This window comes from Lepidochelys kempii, chromosome 24 (genome assembly GCF_965140285.1).
Source record: "Lepidochelys kempii isolate rLepKem1 chromosome 24, rLepKem1.hap1, whole genome shotgun sequence".
In the NCBI taxonomy this organism is placed as follows: Eukaryota; Metazoa; Chordata; order Testudines; family Cheloniidae; genus Lepidochelys; species Lepidochelys kempii.
Genome location: NC_136403.1, coordinates 8580156 through 8601973, shown reverse-complemented (window position 1 = coordinate 8601973; position 21818 = coordinate 8580156). Strand labels below are relative to the sequence as shown.

Below are 21818 nucleotides of genomic sequence, written 5' to 3'. Positions count from 1 at the left end.
AGCGCCCTGCTGGAACTGGCAGAATCAGTATGGCAAACTCCGGCTACCATAACCCCCCACGAGCAAAGGGGCAGATTTAGTTAGGGATTGGTCCTGCTTTGAGCAGGGGGTTGGACTAGATGACCTCTTGAAGTCCCTTCCAACCCTGATATTCTATGTTTACATGCCCAATAAAGGCATGTATTTCCTATTCTCTCATCCTCAACCAAACTCCCTGGTGGTGGATGCGGTGAACCTGCGTCACAGGCACCACCGGCCAAGATGCAATTTGATGATTTGGTCAAGGGTCTGATTGACAACCAGCACGTATTACACAACCTATCCAGATGTTTGGCCACCAACTAAGGCCATTTTTCTGAGCGTGGGCATCCATCACCACAGATCACTGGATACTGGAGATAGTACGATTTGGTTATGCCATCCCACCTACCCATCCCTCTTCTGGGACTCTTCTCATGAGCATCTTCTATGACAAGAAGTAAACCATCTTGTACAGACCCATTTTAGATCTCAGAAGACTCAACAAATTTGTATGTACCCACAAATTCAGAATGGTTACGCTGATGTCAATAATTCCGGCATTGGGAGAAGGGGACTGGTTTTCAGCCCTTGACCTACAATATGCGTATTTTCATATCACTATAGACCCCGCACACGGACAATTCCTACGGCTCACAGTAGGCAGAGACCACTTCCAATACAGGGTGTTACCATTCAGACTCTCAGCGGCTCCGAGAGTCTTTGCCAATACTGTTGCCATAGTAATAGCACACTGATGCAGACAGGGAATTATGATATTCCCATACTTGGATGATTGTGTATTGAAGGGTCACATTCAAGCAGAAGCAATACGCTTCACACAGAAGACTGACACTTTTCCATACCCTAAGGTTACAAATAAATGATAAGAAATCTACTTTAGTTCTGGTTCAACAACTAGAATTAATTGGCGCTTATCTAGACTCAATAGAAGTCAAAGCTTCGTTACCATTGACCAGATTCTCCACAATGACCACTCTCATATCCATAGTCACAAACAATCCAAAGGGTCTCTGCATGCACCTGCTTACAACTATTAGGACACATGGTGGCCTCTACTTTTGTGATCAAGAACAAACAACTACACATGCGCGGTCTCCAGGGATGACGGAGCACACTCAACATACCATGCAAGCACAGTCTAAACAGACTCCTGTCATTACCACCAAAAGTCATACAATCGCTACAATGGTGGATAAACCCATGAAATGTGTGCGCAGGTGTCCCGTTTCACCAAGACCCAGCATCCATCCTGATCACTATAGATGCCTCACTAATCGGATGGGGTGTAAACTTGAACCAACACACAATCCAAGGGAAATGGTCTCCCGTGGAGTCATTATTACACATCAATCTACTCGAACTACAAGCTGTTTGAAACCCATGCCAACATTTCCTACCAATGATAAAAAACAAATCACTAGGAATGATGACAGACAACGTAGCCTGTATGTTCTACATAAACAAGCAGGGAGGAACTCTATCTCATTCCCTGTGCACAGAAGCCATACAATTATAGAACTGGTGCATTATCCACAATATTACCATTACAGTGTCGTACCTCCTGGGCCAACAGAACATGATGGCAGACACATTGAGCAGACAGTTTTCCCAAGAACACGAATGGGAACCGAACAATGACAACACAACACATATTCTGCATGTGGGAGTCACCACACATCAGTCTGTTCACAACATCACAAAATCACAAATGTCCAAGGTTTTGCTCATGAGCAGGACTAGGATCACAATCCCTAGGAGATGCCTTTGTCATCCGATGGAACATACCCCTCCTGTACACATTCCCACTGGTACTGTTATTATCCAGAGTGGTACACAGATACAGACCGACAGAGCCAGGATCGTACTGATAGCTCCGACATGTGCCAGACAGACATGGTTTCCGTACTTGAACCGCATGGCACTTTGTACCCCGTACACCCTTCCTCTCCGTCAGGATCTTCTCCCTCAGGGTGAGGGTCAAGTTCTTCACCCGAATCTAGGAAAACTCCACCTGAAGGCATGGCTCCCCTATGGTTCCATCATGACAAACTAACCTGTTTGGGAGAGGTTAAAAAGTTGTTGCTAAACAGCCGGAAACTTACCATGCATACCACTTACCTCCATAAATGCAAGAGATTCTCCTCGTGATGTCACAACAGCCACCTATCAGTACTTACAGCGCCGATACATTCCATTTTGGAGCACATGTTGCATTTGAAACATTCAGGGTTATCTATTAGTTCACTTAGAATACACCTCGCAGCCATAGCTGCTTTCCACCACAAGATAGATGTTTTTTTTCAGCCTTCGCGCATCCGATTACGAAACGCTTCCTTGCAGGTATTTAGAACAGGTACCCTGAAGTCCGCCACCCTACATCAGCATGGGACCTAAACCTAGTCCTCACAGGCCTTACCAGAGCCCCTTTTGAACCACTTGCTACCTGTTCTCTACTACATTTATCAACGAGGGTAGCGTTCCTGGTCGTGATCACCTCAACACGTAGAGTGGGTGAAATTGGGGCCCTCATGGCCCCTCCTCCTTATACCATATTCTTTAAAAACAAAGTGACTATGGGACCACACCCTAAATTCATACCGAAGGTACCTTCATCATTCTATCTCAATCAACCTATCCATCCACCTGCGTTTTACCCTAAGCCAGATGGGCCTACACAGGAATCTATTCTTCACACTAGATGTTAGAAGAGCACTAGCATTTTACCGAGATGGTGACCTACGGAAAGATTTCGTTCTAAGAACAATCGAAGGGTGCAGCCATTTTGAAACAAAGACTATTGAAATGGATTTAGAATTGCAGCCATTTATGTTACCAACAACAAAATATAGAACCCCCGACAGGGATCAGAGCCCATTCAACTAGATCAATTTCTGCCTGGACCACATTCCAAGCTACTCATGGGCTTCCATACACATGTTCACAAACTACTACATAATAACTCAGAGTTTAGAGGCCAATACAATACTTGGCCTTACGGTACTAGCCTCAACTGTACAGCATCCTTCTATAATGGGGTACTGCTCTACAGTCACCTGAAGCGGAGCACCCACAGGGACAGCACTTGAAGAAGAAGAGACGGTTACTCGCCTTGTGCAGTAACTGAGGTTCTTCAAGATGTATTCCCTGTGGGTGATCTAGTACCTGCCCTCCTCCCCTCTACTTTAGAGTTCGCAGAAAGGACTCTGTGGTAGAGAAGGAACCAAGGGGATCGGGCCACGGGAGCGCTAGATGAAGTGCCAGTGGTACTGCGAGACAACTACTGTGAACTACTGTGCATGCGCATCCCAACTGGGCACTGCTACCGAAAATCTCCAGCGCCAGGACGCACCAACACCCGAAGTGGAGCACCCACAGGGACACACATCTCGAAGAATCTCAGTTACTGCACAAGGTGAGTAACCTCTTCTGCTGGAAGTGGAATAGATGCTTCTCTTTTCTCTAATTCAATACTGAATCCAGTGCCCCAGCATGTTAGGGGAAACTGCTGTTGCCAGTTGTATAGTCTTTCAGATGTGGTATAAAACAAAGGTTTTGACGACTTGTGGTCACTAAAGAACCAGTGTTGCATTTTGGAAGAGTAGAGATATTAAACTGGTGCGTTGGCCAACTTTAAATTTGAATATTATTTCCTTGAACTTTTCCTGCTGTTTGAATTGGATAATGGTATTCTTCTTCACTTCCTATCCTGAAATTGTCATTCAGTGTGCTGTTAAGTAGCTGCCATGTTTAATTTCAGAGGTGGCTAAAGCAATTTCTCTGTATAGTTTGTATTTCAATGTATAACGTTAATAAAGAGTGTTAGGATCCTTTGGGATTAAAGGGGCTGTATAAATGTAAGATTATCATTCAGTGTTCAATAAATCTAATTAAAAATAATCAGATACCAATTTTTAATAGAAAAATTGATCACATCTGCAGGTAATAGGACAGGTGCTTTACCTTACTTGGAGTAGTAATTCATTTTTTGAAAAAATACCATATATATTTAAGAATCACTGCATATCATAATTGTGATAAATATTTAATAGTTTTAATGATAAGGGTTGATTAGGGAGATACTTTAAATCAATCACAAAAAATAAATACAAATCCTTGTGGTATTGGCATGCTGATTAGATTAACACTAATAAACTAAAGCTTAAGGGTTACTGATAGATAATATTCAATATTTTAAAAGTCTGTTAGAAATACGCATTAATCAGTAAATCTGAGCTTGCTAGAACAGTATTCAAAATTTGTACTTTTAGCTTAGGGGGTGGTCACTATGCAAGTGATTCCAAATATCTTCTAACAGGTTAGAGTCACAGAAATTGAATTAGAATAGTTTTTTGTCACATCTGAAATTACGGTGATTCTGTGATAGTCCTGCCAAGTCTGACAAACCCTCTTATTTTGTCCACTTTTTTTTTGGCTGTTTAAAAATAAGAGTCTTGGAAAACTCCTGCCATGATACTCTTAATTCAAAGCTCCAACATCTCATCTGAAAACGAAACCTGATTGTTCTCTATTCCTTTCTCAGTCCTTGCTGCATAGAGTCTGAATGTGTCAAGCAAACCCTTTGGGCATCTAGAACATTGGAGGCGTAGCAAGATTACTAACATAATGCTTCAGTCTAGTTAGAAAATTTCGGTATGTGTTCTGTAAATCACAGAAGTATATAAAATTGTCTTCCTAATGAATTAGATGCAGTACTGTTAATGCCCTGGCCATGAACAGCTAGTATTACATTTCTACACATCTATCTCTCCAACAGTTATATTAAAAGGAAGAGGTGTGGTCTCAGTTAACTAAGCCTCTCTTCTTTCTTTTCTTTTCTTTTTCTTTCTTTTTTTTTTTGGTCTGGCTTACAGAAATGCATTAGCAGTTGGCACTGTGCAAATGTCACTGCCTTATGTTTCTTTTAATCCTTAAGGAAGAGATTAAAATCTTCAGTCACATAGACTGAGCTAAGCCAAATGGGGGTCCTATCATTCTCCACGGTTATTTTTCTTTTGTGTGTGTGTGTGTGTTGTAGACTGTCTTTCAGTCTCAGGCTACCTGACATAGAAATGAATGAAGAATTATAGTGTGCAGCATTGCAGGTGTTGCCAAAACTCTGTTCAATTCTGGATGGCACTGGGAACTCTCAGGAGCGTAGGAGCTTCATCTAAATATTTTGCGTACTTGGATCATGGTGGAATACTGCATGTTGGCACCTGTGGTCACCACAGGATGCTCTAAAGAGGAGTGAGTCTGAGGGCTCATACAGTTACTTTTTAGGCCAGATGTTGGCCAAGAATCACTATGGCCACTACAGAATTCTGATGCAAAGTCTTTTAACTGAAGAGGTGTGTGTAAGGGGAAAATACTCTGGAGAAGCAGAGGGGGAATCTTAACAATGACCACATGGTATTGGGGCAGAATAACTTCCCAAATGCATGGAATGTGTGACTGTCAGATGTGCTGATATAAAAGTATCTGAGACCATTGTCAAGGTTTTGTGCTGGAGTGCAAGTTTGATGAAGTTGGGATATATATTGCTATCTGGTATCTGTTGAAGATGGAAGTGGAAGTCTGTTGGAGTGCATTATCGAGCCCTGTAGGCAATATGAAAGTGGAAACGAATGCACAAGTGATAACTTCTTGTTTCCATTCTTTTAAGATTTTAAATGGATGGAATGTGTCCATCAACCTTAACTGTTACTAAACTTAGTTTTGTGGTGGTGGTGTGTCCAAAGCCTAAGGGTCTTTTTTTTTTTTTTAAATTGTTGCTAACGTCAGTTTAAGTTTTGTGAAATGCTTTGCAATCCCTTGAGATGAATGGAGCTGTAGAAACATGACTATTTTCTGTATCTCTGTAGAGCCCATTAGTTTACGTACATTAGGCTACATTCTCCTTTTGGTTGCGGTCATACTTCTCCATTAATATCAGTTGGATTACTGGTACAACAGAGAAAAACTCGGCCAATTAACTTTTAAATCCAATAAGAATAAAATTCTTTGGCTGTGAATGTGGACTTTTCTTTCTGGAGCAGTGGTGTTATTTGAGCTGATGCCATCTCTTACTATTTTGATTTTGGCTCACAGGGGAATCCCTTTAGGCTTGCTGCCAGCAGGGACCGAAGTGGCAAAGTGCCAGAGGGACATCTGTCACCTCTACAATCCCTGCAATATCTACTGGCCCAGTAACTGTGAGGGTCAAATCCTGTTTTAAACTTCAGACTACATTGCAGGCTCAAGAAATGAGCCATGTCTGGAGCCATCCCAGCTTTCAGCAATTAATTTTTTACATTCCTAGGTTGTCTTGTTGCATTTTGCTTTACACTCATTAAAAAGAATTCCAAATTAGAGTGGCAAAAGTCCATTAAATCTCATCCATCTTCTCCTATTGTTTCTTATGCAATGCTGCATGCAGGGTAGCAGACCTAATATTTAACTTCTCTTAAACAAGATCCACCATGTTGATAAAAAGCCAGCTTCTGTGCCTGTGACCCTACAGTAACAAACCTGGTGCAGGGATTCCCTTATGGGCATTGTACATTTTCAGTATTAAAATGTACAAGACTCTAATGCCATGTCTATGCTACCACTTTTATCGGCAAATCTCATGTCGCTCAGGTGGGTGGAAAAAAAACACACCCCTGAGCGACATAAGTTTCGCTGGCATAAGTGACAAACTGCACAGTGTTATGTCAGCGGGGGAGCTCTCTTCTGTCGGCCTAGAGCAGCTACACTAGCTATCTTACAGTGGCACAGCTACATTGGTACAGCTGTCCTGCTGTAAGCTCACTAGTGTAGACATGGCCTAACTCTCTTTCAGAAGGTGAATAGAAGGACATAGTGGAGTGGACGGCGGTACCTTTGTGTGTCCGTGAATCAAACAACAGAGTTGCAGAAGTTAAAGATGGACAATATCTGTTGGTTTATCTAGTCCATTTCCCTGCTGGAGCAGTATTGTTCCCTACTGTTCAGTTTTAAATGTCTGAAGTGATTAAGCTTCCACCACTTTTCTTGGGGAGATTTTCATAAATACATCTCACTTTCAGCAAGTCTTTTAAATTGGCATTCAGTCTACATGGTCCTGTTGTTATTTCCTTCAATTATTCCTACTTCTACCTCTGTGCCCCACCCTAAGTAATTCTTGGCATTTACATATATAGCTAGCAGGTCCAATATTTGTCTGCCAGTTTTGACAGCGTTCCCTTATTTAAAAAAAGAAGAAGCAATGCTGATATGAAAATGTGGTAGGTGTCCATCTTCCACATTAGTGTGACAGTTTTGATTCAATAATTTCACTGTCAAATAAAAATATAATTTACATTCCTGTAGCACTTTTCACCCCAAGAAGCAAAGTGCTTTACACACTTTAAAATATTGAAACAGTAGAAGGGAATATTTTACACATCTCTAATATACGACAACAACAACCTGACCGGATACAGCAATACTATACAATAGTTTAGGACAAGAAGTAAGAGAGAATACTATGTCCAGTTACAACTACTAGGGGAGTTTAGGCAGGCAGATTATAATTTCATTCGAATGACTGTCGACACACATTGGACTCTTGCTGTGCTACACACACACACGACTGATTCTTTTGGTCAGCAGAGTCCACTGGAGGCCCTTGGTGCCCTCACGCCTCCCCACCTGACTGAATAAAAAGCAGAGCAGGCCCAACTGGCCCTTACTTCATTCTTACTGCCCATGGCAGTGAGTTGGAACCCTGCAATGTCTGCTTACTCTGCACACTGTCATTTTTTCTTAGCCTTGTGTATAATATCTGATTGGTGTAGTTTTCTCATTTTTGCACCCATTGGTTTTATTTCTGTATAATTAGATAAGTTAGCCTACATCCCTCCCCTTGTGCTGGGGTACTAGCATTATTGCAGAATCTAAGTCACTGGGATTTAAGACTTGTTCCTTGTGTCATGCTTTGATGCCTGTTTATGATGGCACTCTTGATGCTCGCTATTCCTTGGATGAGGCAGTTCACCCATGTTGGCCTCAGTTGATGAGTCTAAAGTATTCTAGGACCTGATGAAATATATGGCAGAAACTTTAGATGTAGCCCTGGAAGTGATCTGAGAGAAGCAACACAAACTCATGGATATTCTACATCCCTCTATGCTAGTCAGGCTTGCCATGTCCATTAATGAAGGGCTACTGGACCGTGCAAAAAATATCCATTCTGGTTACATTCAGAAGAGCTGACCGGGACTACCATGTTCCTGATCAGGGATTCAGGTATTTTTATTTTTATCCAGCATTGGGTTTTCTTGTAGTAATAGCAGTTCAGGAGAGATCAAAACAGCAGGGACTTTCTAAGTCCACACTGAGGAAAAAAGGATAAGAAATGGGGCCTTCTTCAACGGCATGGCATATTTGTCAGCTAACCTCCAGAGGAGGGTGACTATCAGGCCCTCATCTCGAAATATGTTGTTGTTTTTTAAACTGAGATAAGTTGTCTTAGTTTATAAACAGGCTTCTCAAGGAACACCAGGAGAACATGAAGTCTGTCATGGCAGAGGGACAGCTGACTGCCCACACTTCCCTAAAGGTTGCGCTGTACATGTTTAACACTATAGCATTCACAAGGCTGCTGCAGTAGCCATGAGGAGGTAATACTGTCAGTCTTTGGGGATTCCCACTGAGGTCCAAGCAACAATTGAGGATCTCCCCTTTGAGGGTAACAAACTTTTCAACACTGGAATGGATGAGGCCCTCTACTCCTTGAAGGATTCATGGGTGACTGCACTCTTCAAGCATCTATATCCCGACCCCAAGGAGGAAGAAGTCACTCCAGGAGCCATCCTTCACACAGCACTCCTCTATCCAATATTACAGTTGGCCACGGAGGACCTCGGAGCCACTGAAGAGGAGACAGATACTATTGCAAATGGTCCTCTGCTGCCCAACAGTCTGGGGTTTCCACAAGGCAGCAGGTTTTATGCCCACTGCTGAGAACGGATAGTATAGCCTGATGCTCTCTCTGTGTTCAAGGGCATTCACCAAGGTTGTGACAGCTTATGTAAGGAGACAGGGAAACACAGTCTAGCCTTACTTCAACAAGCCCACTGCTAGCTGGGCAGAGGAACATGGCCAGATTCTGGTTAACCTCTGGTGCGAGGCGAGCAAGACATTCATCTTCAGCAAGAACATGAGAAATGATCATATCTACAAAACTATATCTGAGTGGCAGACAACAGACAAAAATCCACACTGATTTGGAGCATAGAATTTATAGGAGCACTGTTAGGCTCCAGATCAGCAAGAGATTACCTTCTTCAAGTGAGATTCCAAACAAAATTTAGGTGAAACTACTGAAGGAACATGGGTGAGAACATCTCAGACTTCCAGAACACACAGCCTCATGTACTTACATTGTACAGCATGCTAGACTTCACCTGCATTCTGCCTGACATGGTCTGGGACATCACCATTCAGATCCCATACCTGGACACAGTTTCCTTATATCTGACAGCCTGGATGCTGGCTAGGTGACATCCACCAAAAGAAGCTGTTCAGCTGAGGTTCAGAACATTCTGCTACAAAGCAGGAAATATTTAGCTAGTTTTAATTGCAAAGGTAAATGGAAGAGGTTTTCTATTTGGGCATCACCACTAGCTTTCTCCCTTAAAAGCACCAATACTGGACTATTTGCTAACCCTGAAACAATCTGTGCTTTCCATCCACTCCATAAGGCTCCATCTAGTAGTAATATCTGAACATCATCTTCCTATCTAGGGGTCACAGTGTATTTTTCCACCCTCAGTGGCAAGATTTCCAAAGGGCCTTATACATGGCTTTTCCTCTAGTTTGGGCACCTCATGCTCCTGGGACTTCAGTACAATACACCCTCGCTGTAACGAACCCGTTGGGATTCAAGCCATTTGTTTGTTATAGCCAGGGGTTCATTATAGTGAAAGAGGCCGACTGCCCTGGGCGGGAGGGAGGGGGAGAGGAGAGGAGGCCGCTGACAGCTTCTCCAGCCTCATGGCTGTGGCAGGGGCTGACAGCTCCTCCGGCCTCGTGGCTGTGGCAGGGCTGGAGAAGTTGTCGGCCTCCACTGCAGCTGTGGGGCTCGAAGTGGGATTTGGTGACCGGGTTCTTTATAGCCGAAGGTTCGTTATTATGAAGGGCATTATAGCGAGGATATACTATATAGAGTTAGCAAGGTGAGAGCATTTGAGCTCAGGCAACCTCTGCTGCCTGTTTGAGGAATGCCTCTATATCTGAAATTTGTAGGGCAGCTACACGGTGTTCCATCCACATACTTACAAGACACTGTTCCTTAGTAGAAGCTTCCAGATCAGATGGTGATTTAGTAGGGCTGTTCTGCAGTCATTTATTTAAGTAGAACTCCTCTAATATGTACCTCCAAGCAATGGGACAACTACACTGCTTTTTAGTCACCAAGAATAAAATCTGTCAGGGCAATCAGCTGAAGAAAGAATGATTATTTCCCCTGTATTAACTGGGATCTTCGAGATGTGTTGTCCACACAGATTACACGACCTACCCTCCTTGCCCACTTTTACTAATTCCTACTTCTGTGGGATTCTCTGTTGGTGAAAGAACTGAGGGATGATTGGGTTCACTCTTCCCTTTATTCACTTGGGAGTGTGGGGGGTGCAAGGGCAACTAGGGCACAGGCATAGCCCCAACTAACACTGCTGACCAAAGTAATCCTATCTTGCATGGAGGGGGTTTGCCCATTAAAAGCAAAATCTTTGTGGACAAAGCTTCTCAAAGAACCACGGTTACTGCAGGGTATGTAACATTCTGTTCTAGTTGGATTTTGGCCAAGATACTACTGTTAACTCTTCTTGTTGTACAAATGTTGCTATGGGATCTTTAATGACCATGAGTGTTCAGAACCTTGGTTTTATGACTCTTCTGAAAGATAACATGTCCTCGAGCACAGACCTGCTAATATTAGTTCAGTACTGATTTGAAGAATAATGCTACTTATTGAATTGCCGACGATACTATATGAAATACTCATTAAAAGGAGATCCGAGCAAAATTCCTTTCTTTCAGGGTTGTAGTCATGGCCTATTGTTGAAGAGTTCTTACCTGTACAGTCTTATTTTGGCATTTTGATATACTCTCTAATTACATGATCACACTGTTTTTTCTGCAGGACCCCTGCCTCAATCAGTGCACAGGAACAATGCTGCTGACCGAATGGGTAGCTATGCAATACTTCTTTTTATCCTCATCATTTAATGTCTGACCCCATGCCTTTTTTATTGCACACAAATTTAAATCCTGAATACAGTATTATAAATTTCCTCATGGCTTTTCTTTGACATGCGTCAGTGTGGTATCTGAGTGGTTCATAAATATTAGTGAATGAATTTCATCTTTGCAATATCCCTGTCAGGTAAGATGGTATTATCCCCCATTTTACAGGTGAGGCTGTGAGACAGATTGAAGCCAAAATCGTCAAATGCCCCACTCATTTTGGGAGCCCAACCTGAGATGCCACAGGCTTGATTTTTATTCAGAGTACTTAGTGTTTTTGTAGCACTGTGTATGTTCAGAGCACAGCTCCATTGACTTCAGTTGCAGTTGTGAGCTCTTAGCACTTCTTCAGATAAGGTTTCAGTGGGAAACCCAGAAAAATGGGGAAGATCCAGCGGGCGCTTGTGAAAAGTTTTTGGGTTAAGTGACTTACCCCTTATCAGACAGAAACTAAGTGGGAGAGGCAGGGATAGACTCCCATTCTCTAGGGTTACATTCAACTGCCATAAGCACAAAAACCCCTTTCTCCTCTTCCAGTCCCTTAGTTCATTCACTACACACCTTCCAACTTCTGCAACAAATGAGGCTGGTTCATACAGATGACACGGCCTCATTTGTTACACAACCTTGATTCATTCCCAGAGCACCTTTTCGTCTGTGCGCTGAATGAGGCAGAGATTCTATGGAAAAATATATTATGTGACCATGTAATTAAAGTCTGTATCATAATGTATATGCACAAGGGGAGTGAATTAAAGTTGCCTATGCAACCTTAATTGGGCATTATCTAACTTTTACATGCTGGACTTTTCAACCACAATGTTCTTTTGACATAACTTTTTTTTTTTCCCTTCAATGTAACTTCCTAAGCTCAAAACAAAACAAGTAAACTGAAAAACAGAAATTTCATCACATGGAATTCTATTGACCCCCACATGGGTCATCAGGAAGACTGGCACATTTAGGCCCACAGCACAGACTTCAGTTAACAGGACTTATTTCCCCCAGGTGGCTAGCTCACATAGAGGATAATGAGATGCACATTTTGACAGTGAGTTTCACTGCTATACAGTGGTAACAGAGGTATGATAGAACTCAAGAATCCTGAGTTCTATTGCCGGTTCTGTAGTGCAGTATGTTTCAGTGGTTAAAGACCTTTTTGCCCTATTTTCCCCTTTCCTAGTATGTCCTTCTCCCATTCTGTTCCAGTTCCCCTTGGCACCTGTCCCCTTAGCCTGCACCCCCAACCTGCCCGTGTCTTCCCCTCCCTTCTCTTGCTCCTCCCCACTCCCTTCCTTTTGTGCAGTCAGGTTGTTTGCTCCTATTCCTTCTCGATCCTTCGTGCTGCCTGGGTGCCAACTGAAGAAGCATTGAGCGCGCAGGAGAAACAATCCCTCTGTTCTCAGTTCTGGTGCCACAGCAGCTCTCTGGGTGCCAGGAGGGACAGTTGCAGGGACAGTCCTGCTAAGCCCCTATGTTCCCTGCAGCCCTAAGACTGAGCATGCTTAGTTGCACTCTGGGGATGGTGCACGGTCACTGTGGTTGACATAAAGGCGCTGTAGTGACAGAATCTTTGGAGAATAATGGAGTCATTGTCTAACAAACCTCTACTGAGCATGTGCAAATGAAATTTTTCAGATGCTGATAGTCAAATTTGGGTGTTTTTTCATGGGGATAGCAAAAGACACATCCTCAACACCAGGGCATCTCTCTGGCAAATATAAAGTTCCTGCTGCGTAGCTTAGAGGTGCTAGAATTTCTCAACAAAACACTGTAGAATTTGTCTAACATGAGTAGAACAACATATTTTCCCTGAGTCTCACTCTCTGAAACGGTGAACCGTTTTATGCTGAAACTTTCCTAAGAAAATTCAGCCTGAGGCAGACACCTGTCATGGGAAAATTTAGCCTGGACAGTCAAAATCTTGCAAAATTAACTGCAACTGAAAATGGCATTTTATAAGGGAAAGCATTAGGCAACTATAACAATAGTAGCAAAACCAGCACTGCGTATAACAGTAACAGGCAATGGTATTCCCGCAAAGAGACCTATTAGGTGCATAATAACTCTTTGAGACCAAAGGGATTGTGATGGAATATTTCACCATACCATGTAACATCAGGATATTGAATTCAAAGGACACAAGACACTGTCTTTTTCACAGACATGTAGACTAGGCAAAAAAGAGTTACCATTCTTTAATTTAAAAAAAAAGAGTTGCTGAACTGAAGGGGCAAAGGCCTTAAAGTATTTTAGGGTATTCTCATGACTCTAGTGTGATCCAAATGTGCTCAATAATTTTTCTGTATATTAAGGCTGAAAGTGAGATTGTGTACTGTGTCTCTTGGATGTGCAGCACATGCAAGCACTGTCCAGGAGCAGGAAGAGGGGCTAAGGTGGCTTTAAGGTCACCTTTGTGCCCTCCCTCCCTCCCGGTACTGGGTTGTTCTAGGGGGCAATGCAGCGCTCAGCATGATTGTGGCTGCCATCTCTGACTGCCTATGGTTGGCAGTGCTGCCCAGAATTTCTATGATGCTGTGCACTGTGTTTCTTCTGCTGGAAGACCACTTACACTGGGGCTTGCAAGAGGTCCTGTGTCAGTTTGCTTACCTCACCCTGAAGCAGTGCCTGCGTGCCAGTCGAATTCTTTTCTTGTCAGCTAAAAGAAAAGGAGGACTCGTGGCACCTTAGAGACTAAACAATTTATTTGAGCATAAGCTTTCGTGAGCTACAGCTCACTTCATCGGATGCATAAAGTGGAAAATGCAGTGAGGATGTTTTATACACACAGACCATGAAAAAATGGGTGTTTATCACTTCAAAAGGTTTTCTCTCCCCCCACCCCACTCTCCTGCTGGTAATAGCTTATCTAAAGTGATCACTCTCCTTACAATGTGTATGATAATCAAGGTGGGCCATTTCCAGCACAAATCCAGCGTTTAACAAGAACGTCTGAGGAACAGTGGGGTGGGGGTGGTGGGGGGTAGGAAAAATCAAGGGGAAATAGGTTACCTTTTCTCGTCTCATTATGCTGCCGGAGCAGTGTTCAACAGCTATGCTGGGGAGCAGGAGAAATCCATCTTTGAGATATTTCAAAACTACCTGTGGGTTTTGGATGCCCAGTTCTCTGCAAAGCTTTGAAAATCTCAGATGTGCAGACTAGTAAAATGATACATGGGAGGCGTGGAGGGGTGCGTCTTTTGGATAATGTATTTTAAAATGTGTTCAGTGTAACTAATTCAAATTGTGGAGGCCAAAACTAGTCACTGAGGAATCAGTATGAAAAATTTAAGGTGTGTAAAATAAGTAGATCTTGTTTTTCTTCCAGCTGCCAACCCTCTTGTTCAGCAAGGTGGACAGCCACTAATCCTTACCCAGAACCCAACATCGGGGCTAGGCACAATGGTAACACAGCCAGTGTTACGACCTGTTCAGGTGATGCAGAATGCCAACCATGTTACTAATTCACCAGTGAGCAGCCAACCTATCTTTATAACAACACAGGTGAGTTTTCTGTTCCCATGTACTTAAGTATTCTTAAATATTTTGAAGCACTCTACGTAACTGTACTTAAGTACTTTTACGTATTCTGTACTTAGTGCTTGTATTTAAGTACTACTGAAGGTACCTAAATCATAAGTAACTTAAAAAAAAAAATTAAAAAACCGCAAGTACTTTTTCAGACTGTCCTGGATTCTGGTTCATCCCCAGAAACCACTGTCCTGGGTTGGGCACTTTAGGCGCTCAGTTCCAGCTGCACTGGGCTTTTTTCTGTTCCTGCTGTTCCATCAGCCAGGGAGGGTGGTGGCCCTGCCCTCTTCATTTCTGATTGGTCACTGTGACAGGTCCAGCCTATTGGGGGGGGGTGAGTCAGTATGGGGGAGGGGGCAGAGCAGGCAGACACATACCTCTCAGTGTCCTGCATTGAGAAAACAAGCCCAGTAGCTGCTTATCCTGCAGGGTGGGATAAGAAATGCCTGCCAGGCACTGGGCATGCTCCAGTGCTGAAGGGGCTATTGGGAAATTGAGGCCTAAGGAATTGTTTTGTCAACTTCTGCTTAGTGCCACCACTACCAGTCATTGTATCATTGATTATACTTCCTGATTCATTTCCTTTTGAATTGTAAATATTCTTAGTCTTCTTTAATCTGGAAATATCTCTTCAGTCACTAATGGCGTGTGAAAATAAAGTGTTGCCGATTGTAGTGAGAACTTACTTCTCAGATGTTGCTGAAGATGATGAGAACTTTATTGAAGCAGTTTGTAGTTTGTGCAAACCAAAAAGAAAGACAATTCACAGACAAGATAAGGCACCCTCAGATTTCACCAAACATGCAGGTAAATAATTATTATTAATTAAATATGGTTCATTCCATTTTTTGCTCACTATATTTTCTCCTTAGTTGGACATATTTATTATTTCTTGAATTGCTGTTTTCGTATGTTTCCTGAAATTGTGATTTACTAGGCCAGAAAAGGCCAGAAATACCATATTTACTCTAATTCAGTTTGTTGTAAAACACAGACCCCAAGCAGTATTTATGGTATGTTTTATACATCACTTAGCATTTGTTTTTCCTTTTGTATTTGAGCAGAATAATAATTAAACATTTATATATATAGTTGCTCTGAATAAAATAAAATAATTCTTATTTGTTTTTTAGAGAAGTCATGGAGAAAAGGACTTTGGATGTAAGCAAACTATTGATGACTTGTTCACAGCATCTGGGGAAACCCCAAAGTGAAAGACCCCCAGTTTTGATACTTTTCTGCAGCAATTACTCTGTGATGGAGCAGTGTCCAAAGAAAATATAGACAAACTAATTCTCAGTTTTATTAGTGATATGCTGACTCTGTCAACTGTTGAAGGGTGTGGCTTTCACACTATTTATTGGAATTATTCCCAAGGCTGCTGTCAAGTGAACTGAAAAAATAAAGATTAAACTACTGGGACAATACAGCTTGGTTCTTGAAAGCATAAAAAACAAATTGGCATCTCTACGTTATGTTTGCACGACTGGAGATGTGTGGACACATCAGGCAAGAAGCTACGTGGGTATTACCTGTCACTGGATTGACTACTAATCCAACAAGAGTCCGCAGTCTTAGGCTTCCATCACTTTTTTGGAACACAAGACAATAAGATCACTTCTCTGTTGGCTCAGATCCACTCACAGTTTGATCTGGATTCAATAAAAATAACACTTGACAAAGATAGTGTTAGCAATTTTGTTAAAGCCTTCAAGCTGTTTTCAGGACCTGGAGTGTTGGAGGATGATGCTGATAAGGAAGTGGAGGAGGATGCTAGTAAACAAGTGGACACCCCACGTTCTGATAGATGTAGCCATGTGAGTATTGATGAAGTTTTGACAAGCGATACTGCTGACTGTTCATGTATATTTTACCACCACATATTTTGCCACTACATATGACTGTTTTTCGTACACTCTGAACTTGGTAGCAACTACTGATGCTTCTAGGGCTCTTGCCAAGAACTCTCAATACAAGCGTCTCTTCAGAAGTGTAGTGGCTAAGTGCTCTATCTTAAGCAACACTGCATACCAGAGTTCTGAGAGTGTGAATGACACACTTGGAAAAACAATCCGCAAACCTACCTCTAAGCAATGGAATTCAGAGTTTAGTAGCTTTCACCGTATTTACAACATGCCTGATAGAGTTAATATTGTGATGGAGCATATCCCACTGTCAAAATTCTCCAACACAGCTGGAATATCTAAGTGAGTTGCTGGAGGTGATGTCCACGGTTGCCACTGGACTTGGTAGATAATGTGAAGGAAGGCCATAGAAAAGCTTTGGATGTATTTTGACGTTTGATGCAGCTGTGAGTAACAAAAGTGCAAAGTCATTTGTTGCTGTTCCAGTGCCACGCCGATTTTATTTTAAAGTTGCATTGGCTGTGATTCAGATTGAGAGAAAAATTGCAGAGGAAGTTCTTTTTACATAATCTGGTTTGTTGTGACAGCCTACCAAAGCCTACAGATCAAGCAATAACATCCAAAGATGCCACTAATTTCTACTGCTTTGATGATCAGGGGGCATCTGACTCCCACTTAAGAATTGTTGGTATACAACTCCACAGTGATCCATCTCATGAATTTGATCAACTGAAAAAACATCCAGTAGTTGTTAAACTTTTTATCAAATTTAATACTACCCTGCCAATCATGTTCCAGTGGAAAGATTATTCAGTAGCGCTGGACAAATCCTTTTGCCAAGAAGGAACTGTCTTCAGGATGATACATTCAAGATTCTACTGTTGTTGAAGAAAATGCCCATTTAATCGAATGAGCTGCTGTTTGTAAATAACATATAAATGATATAATGGAAAGGAAATTTATTTACGTTTTAAGTGATTTTTTTCATTGTTGTTCCATCTCTTTTGTATATATAAATAAAATTTAATCGTTGCTCTTTTTCTTTCTCTTCTACTATGTGCTTATGTTATTTAGGTGGTAGTTCATCTATTGGCCAGGAAATACAGGCATGAAAGTACTTGCACTTGTATTTTTTACCTATAAATGCATAAGTATTATTTCCACAATATATTTGTACTTCTAAGTACTTCTGTAATGATATACTTGTCACTTATATTAAAGTCCTTTTTATCAGTACTTATGGCAACACAAGGGGATGGTGCTGGTCCTTTGACTGGTACAGAGGAGCCTGGGCTCTTGGATCGTCAGTTCTGTTCGTTAGTTTTATTTTAGTAACAAACAAATACCTGTGGAAAACAGAGAATAAAAATGCTTGGAAGACTAACCTGCCTTGGCTAATACTTATCAGTTTGTCACTCTGATCACTTCATATGACTTACTCTGACTAGTGCTGTCAATATGAAAATTCTTCATTTACCTTTACTTTTTTGAGGTGGGTGGGAGGGGGTTGGGGTTAGAGGATCTTTTTGAGCAGATTTCTACTGGAAGAGAAATTGGATTTATTACTTTGCAGAAATAGGGTCCAATCTAATGCCAACTGAAATCGATGCAGACTCATACTGACCAAATACTGGTTCTGCTGTGATTGCTGAATTTGTCTCTTCCACTCCTAAACATACCTAGCAAACCTCAAAGAAGTAATTTGGGAAGACCATTCAGGCACTAACTGCACATTGTGATTGGTAAACTGCACACGGATTATCTCTGTTTTTGGTTTGTTGGAATAAATATGTTAAAGATAATTTTGCCTCTTAAATGCAGGGATTTCCAGTAAGGAATGTCCGGCCTGTACAAAACACAATGAATCAGGTTGGAATTGTTCTGAACGTACAGCAAGGCCAAACAGTTAGACCCATTACCCTAGTCCCAGGTAAGCAGTGTATCCACTGAAACAGACTAAATGGGCATGTGGTAGAAATCTGTTGTTTAGCGTTTATCCAACTAAAGGAACATAAACTAAAAATATTATATCTTGAAATTTGTTTCCTTATCTGTGTTGCCAGTAGCCCTTGAAGAGTGGGATTTTTCTTAGGGACCTAAACCCCTCGTCCTTCAAACACTTTCCTACTCTGAGTAGTCTCACTCGCAGCAGTAAAGCTAAGCACATATGTAAGAGTTTTCAGGATTGGGGTCTGTATGACTAGGAGTATGAGTCCCACTGAAAACTGTGGTACTTTGGAAAATCCTACCCAAAATTATTAAAAAGGGAAGAATTTGAACATGTAATTTGCACTGTCTGTTTCCTTTTGCATTTCACTCATCTTGGAAAGTGAAACTATTTTCAAAGGTGCTGAGCATTCATAACCTCCAGCGAAGTTAGTGGGAGTTGAGAGGGCTCAATGCTACTGGGAAACAAGCAGTTAGATATCTGACACATCAAGTGGGAGCATCGGATCTAACCAGGTTTTCTGTTCTTTTTGAAGCCCCAGGTACCCAGTTTGTTAAACCAACCGTTGGAGTTCCTCAGGTTTTCTCTCAAATGGCCCAGGTGAGACCAGGTACAACCATGCCGGTGCGACCCACTACCAACACTTTCACTACGGTCATTCCGGCCACGCTTACCATCAGGAGCACTGTACCACAGTCCCAGTCACAACAGCAAAGTAAGTCCACTCCCAGCACCTCCACAACTCCTACTTCAACGCAGCCAACAACACTTGGACAGTTAACTGTGCAGCAGCCAGGGCAATCCAGTCAAGCTACTAACCCTAAATTAGGTAAGACCTCCCATGGGAAAGCAGTGGGATTCAAGTGTTTATAATTTGATCTTCAGATATGTGGCCTAGTGGCTAGAGTATGGGAGAGGGAGTCCTGGGTTCTATTCCTGACTCTGTCACTGACACATTGTGTAACTATGGGCAAGTCACTTAACTGCTCTGTGCCTCAGTTTACCCATCTGTAAAATGGGGATAATCCTTCCATATATCCCAGATGGGTATGAGAATTAACTAATTTGTGTTTATAAAATGTTTTGAGATACTCAGATGAAAGACCCTAAGAAATGCTTATTTGTGTGTTTTGAAAGATTATATATGAAGCTGTTCTTAAGATTAAGAAGGGCACAGTGGAAATTAGTCATTCCTTTTATATGATGTCCAATATTACAATAATGATGCATTGTTCAAAAATAATGGTAAACAACTTTTAGAACAAATAAAAGTACTGCTTCATTCAGCAAGTGGTCCGGACAATGTAATTACATTTAGGAGGTCAGAGTCAAATACTACAGCAAGATTCAGAAAAGGGGTGTGGATAATTTTTGACAATCAATAACATGTATAGTTATTCACAGGACAAATCTCATGTTTCATGGTGTAAGCTGATAGCTGGAGGGGGTCAGAAGAGTGTTGTCCTCCCCTAACCCTTCCTGTACAACTCTGATGAATCAGGTATTGATCACGGTCAGAGTCAGGATACCAGAACTGATGGTCTTATGTGGTACAGTAAATGATGGGGGACATGTTCGACCCATGGTCTGATCGGATATATCAGGATGTAGGACATGAGAGATGAGAGGTCTTGCCTGGTATATCAAATCCTGTGTTCCTAAATTTTTTTTCTCCATTGTCCCTTCTGTTGGCAGTGAGTATTGCAAGCTTTGTGACTGTGAAGAGACCTGGAGTAACTGGAGAGAACAGCAATGAGGTTGCTAAGCTGGTGAACACACTGAATACCATTCCTTCATTAGGCCAGAGCCCTGGTCCACTTGTGGTTTCTAATAGCAGCCCTGCACATGGTTCCCAGCGATCCAGTGTTTCAGAGTCGTCGTCGTCATCGCTGAAAGGTACGGTCTGTGGTAGCCTAGATTCTGCTGAAAGCACAGACTTCTAAAGATGTTCCTAACACTCAATTTCTGAAGCAGAAAACGGTAACTAAGCATGTTATCTAGATTGCATATAAAAGGGGAAACAGACCTGTTAAACAGCTATACAGTTGAATTTCATGTCTTCATTGCTCTAAAGTTTTTCCTAGTGAGTGTCCTATATTTATCATGTGAGTTCCTGACTACTCCTTGTATTTATTACTGTGTATTCAGTGTTATGGATGCCCATGCTACCATTGTTAGAATTACTATTTACACATCACCATGGGCATACAGAGCTCTTTACAGACATGTAAGAGGGTAGCTTCTGTGCTACTTCTCCTGCACAGAAGGCACATCTCAGTGGGAGTGAGGCAAAAGATGGCTTTAAGCCAACTTTTGTGCCATCCAGATTCTGGACTTCTGCCCATGTTTGGAGGTGAGAACAAGGAGTTTGAACTTGATGTGGATGGGGGCAGGAAGTCAGTGAAAGGATACAAGGAGAGTGGAGTGTGATTGGAGTAGTGGGAGAAGATGATTTTAGCTGCAAGATGTTTATCAGAAAATTCTTAGGACATCAGTGACTGTGTTCTGAGGAGTGATGAGTGTGCAGTGTATCTCATATGAGTGGTCATAAATCTGCACATTTTCATACCTCTCCTCTCAAGTCCTGTTAGCAATTAACGTTATTACTCTTGAAATGAATCACTTTCAATAGGGCCAGAACTTAGATCCAAGTTTTTATTGAAATGTAGGGGTAGTATCAGATTCCAGATCTGGTTTATCCAGTTTTTTATTATTGTTGTTATTATTGTTATTGTTATTACAGTCAGCTCTTCTCCTGTCCCCACATTTGATTTACAAGATGGTGGCCGGAAAGTCTGCCCAAGATGCAATGCCCAATTTCGAGTGACTGAGGCTTTAAGAGGACATATGTGTGTAAGTAACCATGCTGAGATGAAGAATTCATTAGTCAGTACTGTTGATTGTATACGGCAATACTGAAGAACAGTGTTCTCCCCACGGAAGAGGCTTGGGTAGGACAATCTGATGGGGGAATGGAAAATCTACCGCAGGATCTTTAATAACTCCAAGCAGGCAGGACCTAGTTTTATATCTTGTTAAAAAGGACTATTCCTCCAGTAGCACTGCCCCTTCCTATCAATGGTCTCACTCAGCTGTACCGACTTGGAGGGAAGAGCATCCACCTCACTGCTTCCTGAAGGTTGCTGTGGTGGGCTCCCAGCTCTCATGAGACCCCGCCTGCT

General features: G+C 42.0%; 1 protein-coding gene across 10 annotated transcripts in view; it reads left to right on the top strand.

Annotated features, from left to right (window-relative positions):
- Nucleotides 1-21818, top strand: part of POGZ (pogo transposable element derived with ZNF domain) — a 60216-nt gene that overhangs the window by 18695 nt on the left and 19703 nt on the right. For 4 of the 10 annotated variants that reach the window (XM_073322695.2, XM_073322694.2, XM_073322689.2 and 1 more), the window contains 5 exons: nucleotides 14621-14796; nucleotides 18510-18618; nucleotides 19172-19465; nucleotides 20332-20532; nucleotides 21380-21489. In XM_073322695.2, coding sequence (XP_073178796.2) covers nucleotides 14621-14796; nucleotides 18510-18618; nucleotides 19172-19465; nucleotides 20332-20532; nucleotides 21380-21489 — 890 coding nt within the window. Of the gene's footprint in view, nucleotides 1-3228; nucleotides 3455-11188; nucleotides 11237-14620; nucleotides 14797-18509; nucleotides 18619-19171; nucleotides 19466-20331; nucleotides 20533-21379; nucleotides 21490-21818 lie in introns of all 10 variants that reach the window. The other 6 variants (XM_073322686.2, XM_073322685.2, XM_073322692.2 and 3 more) reach the window with 5 other exon arrangements.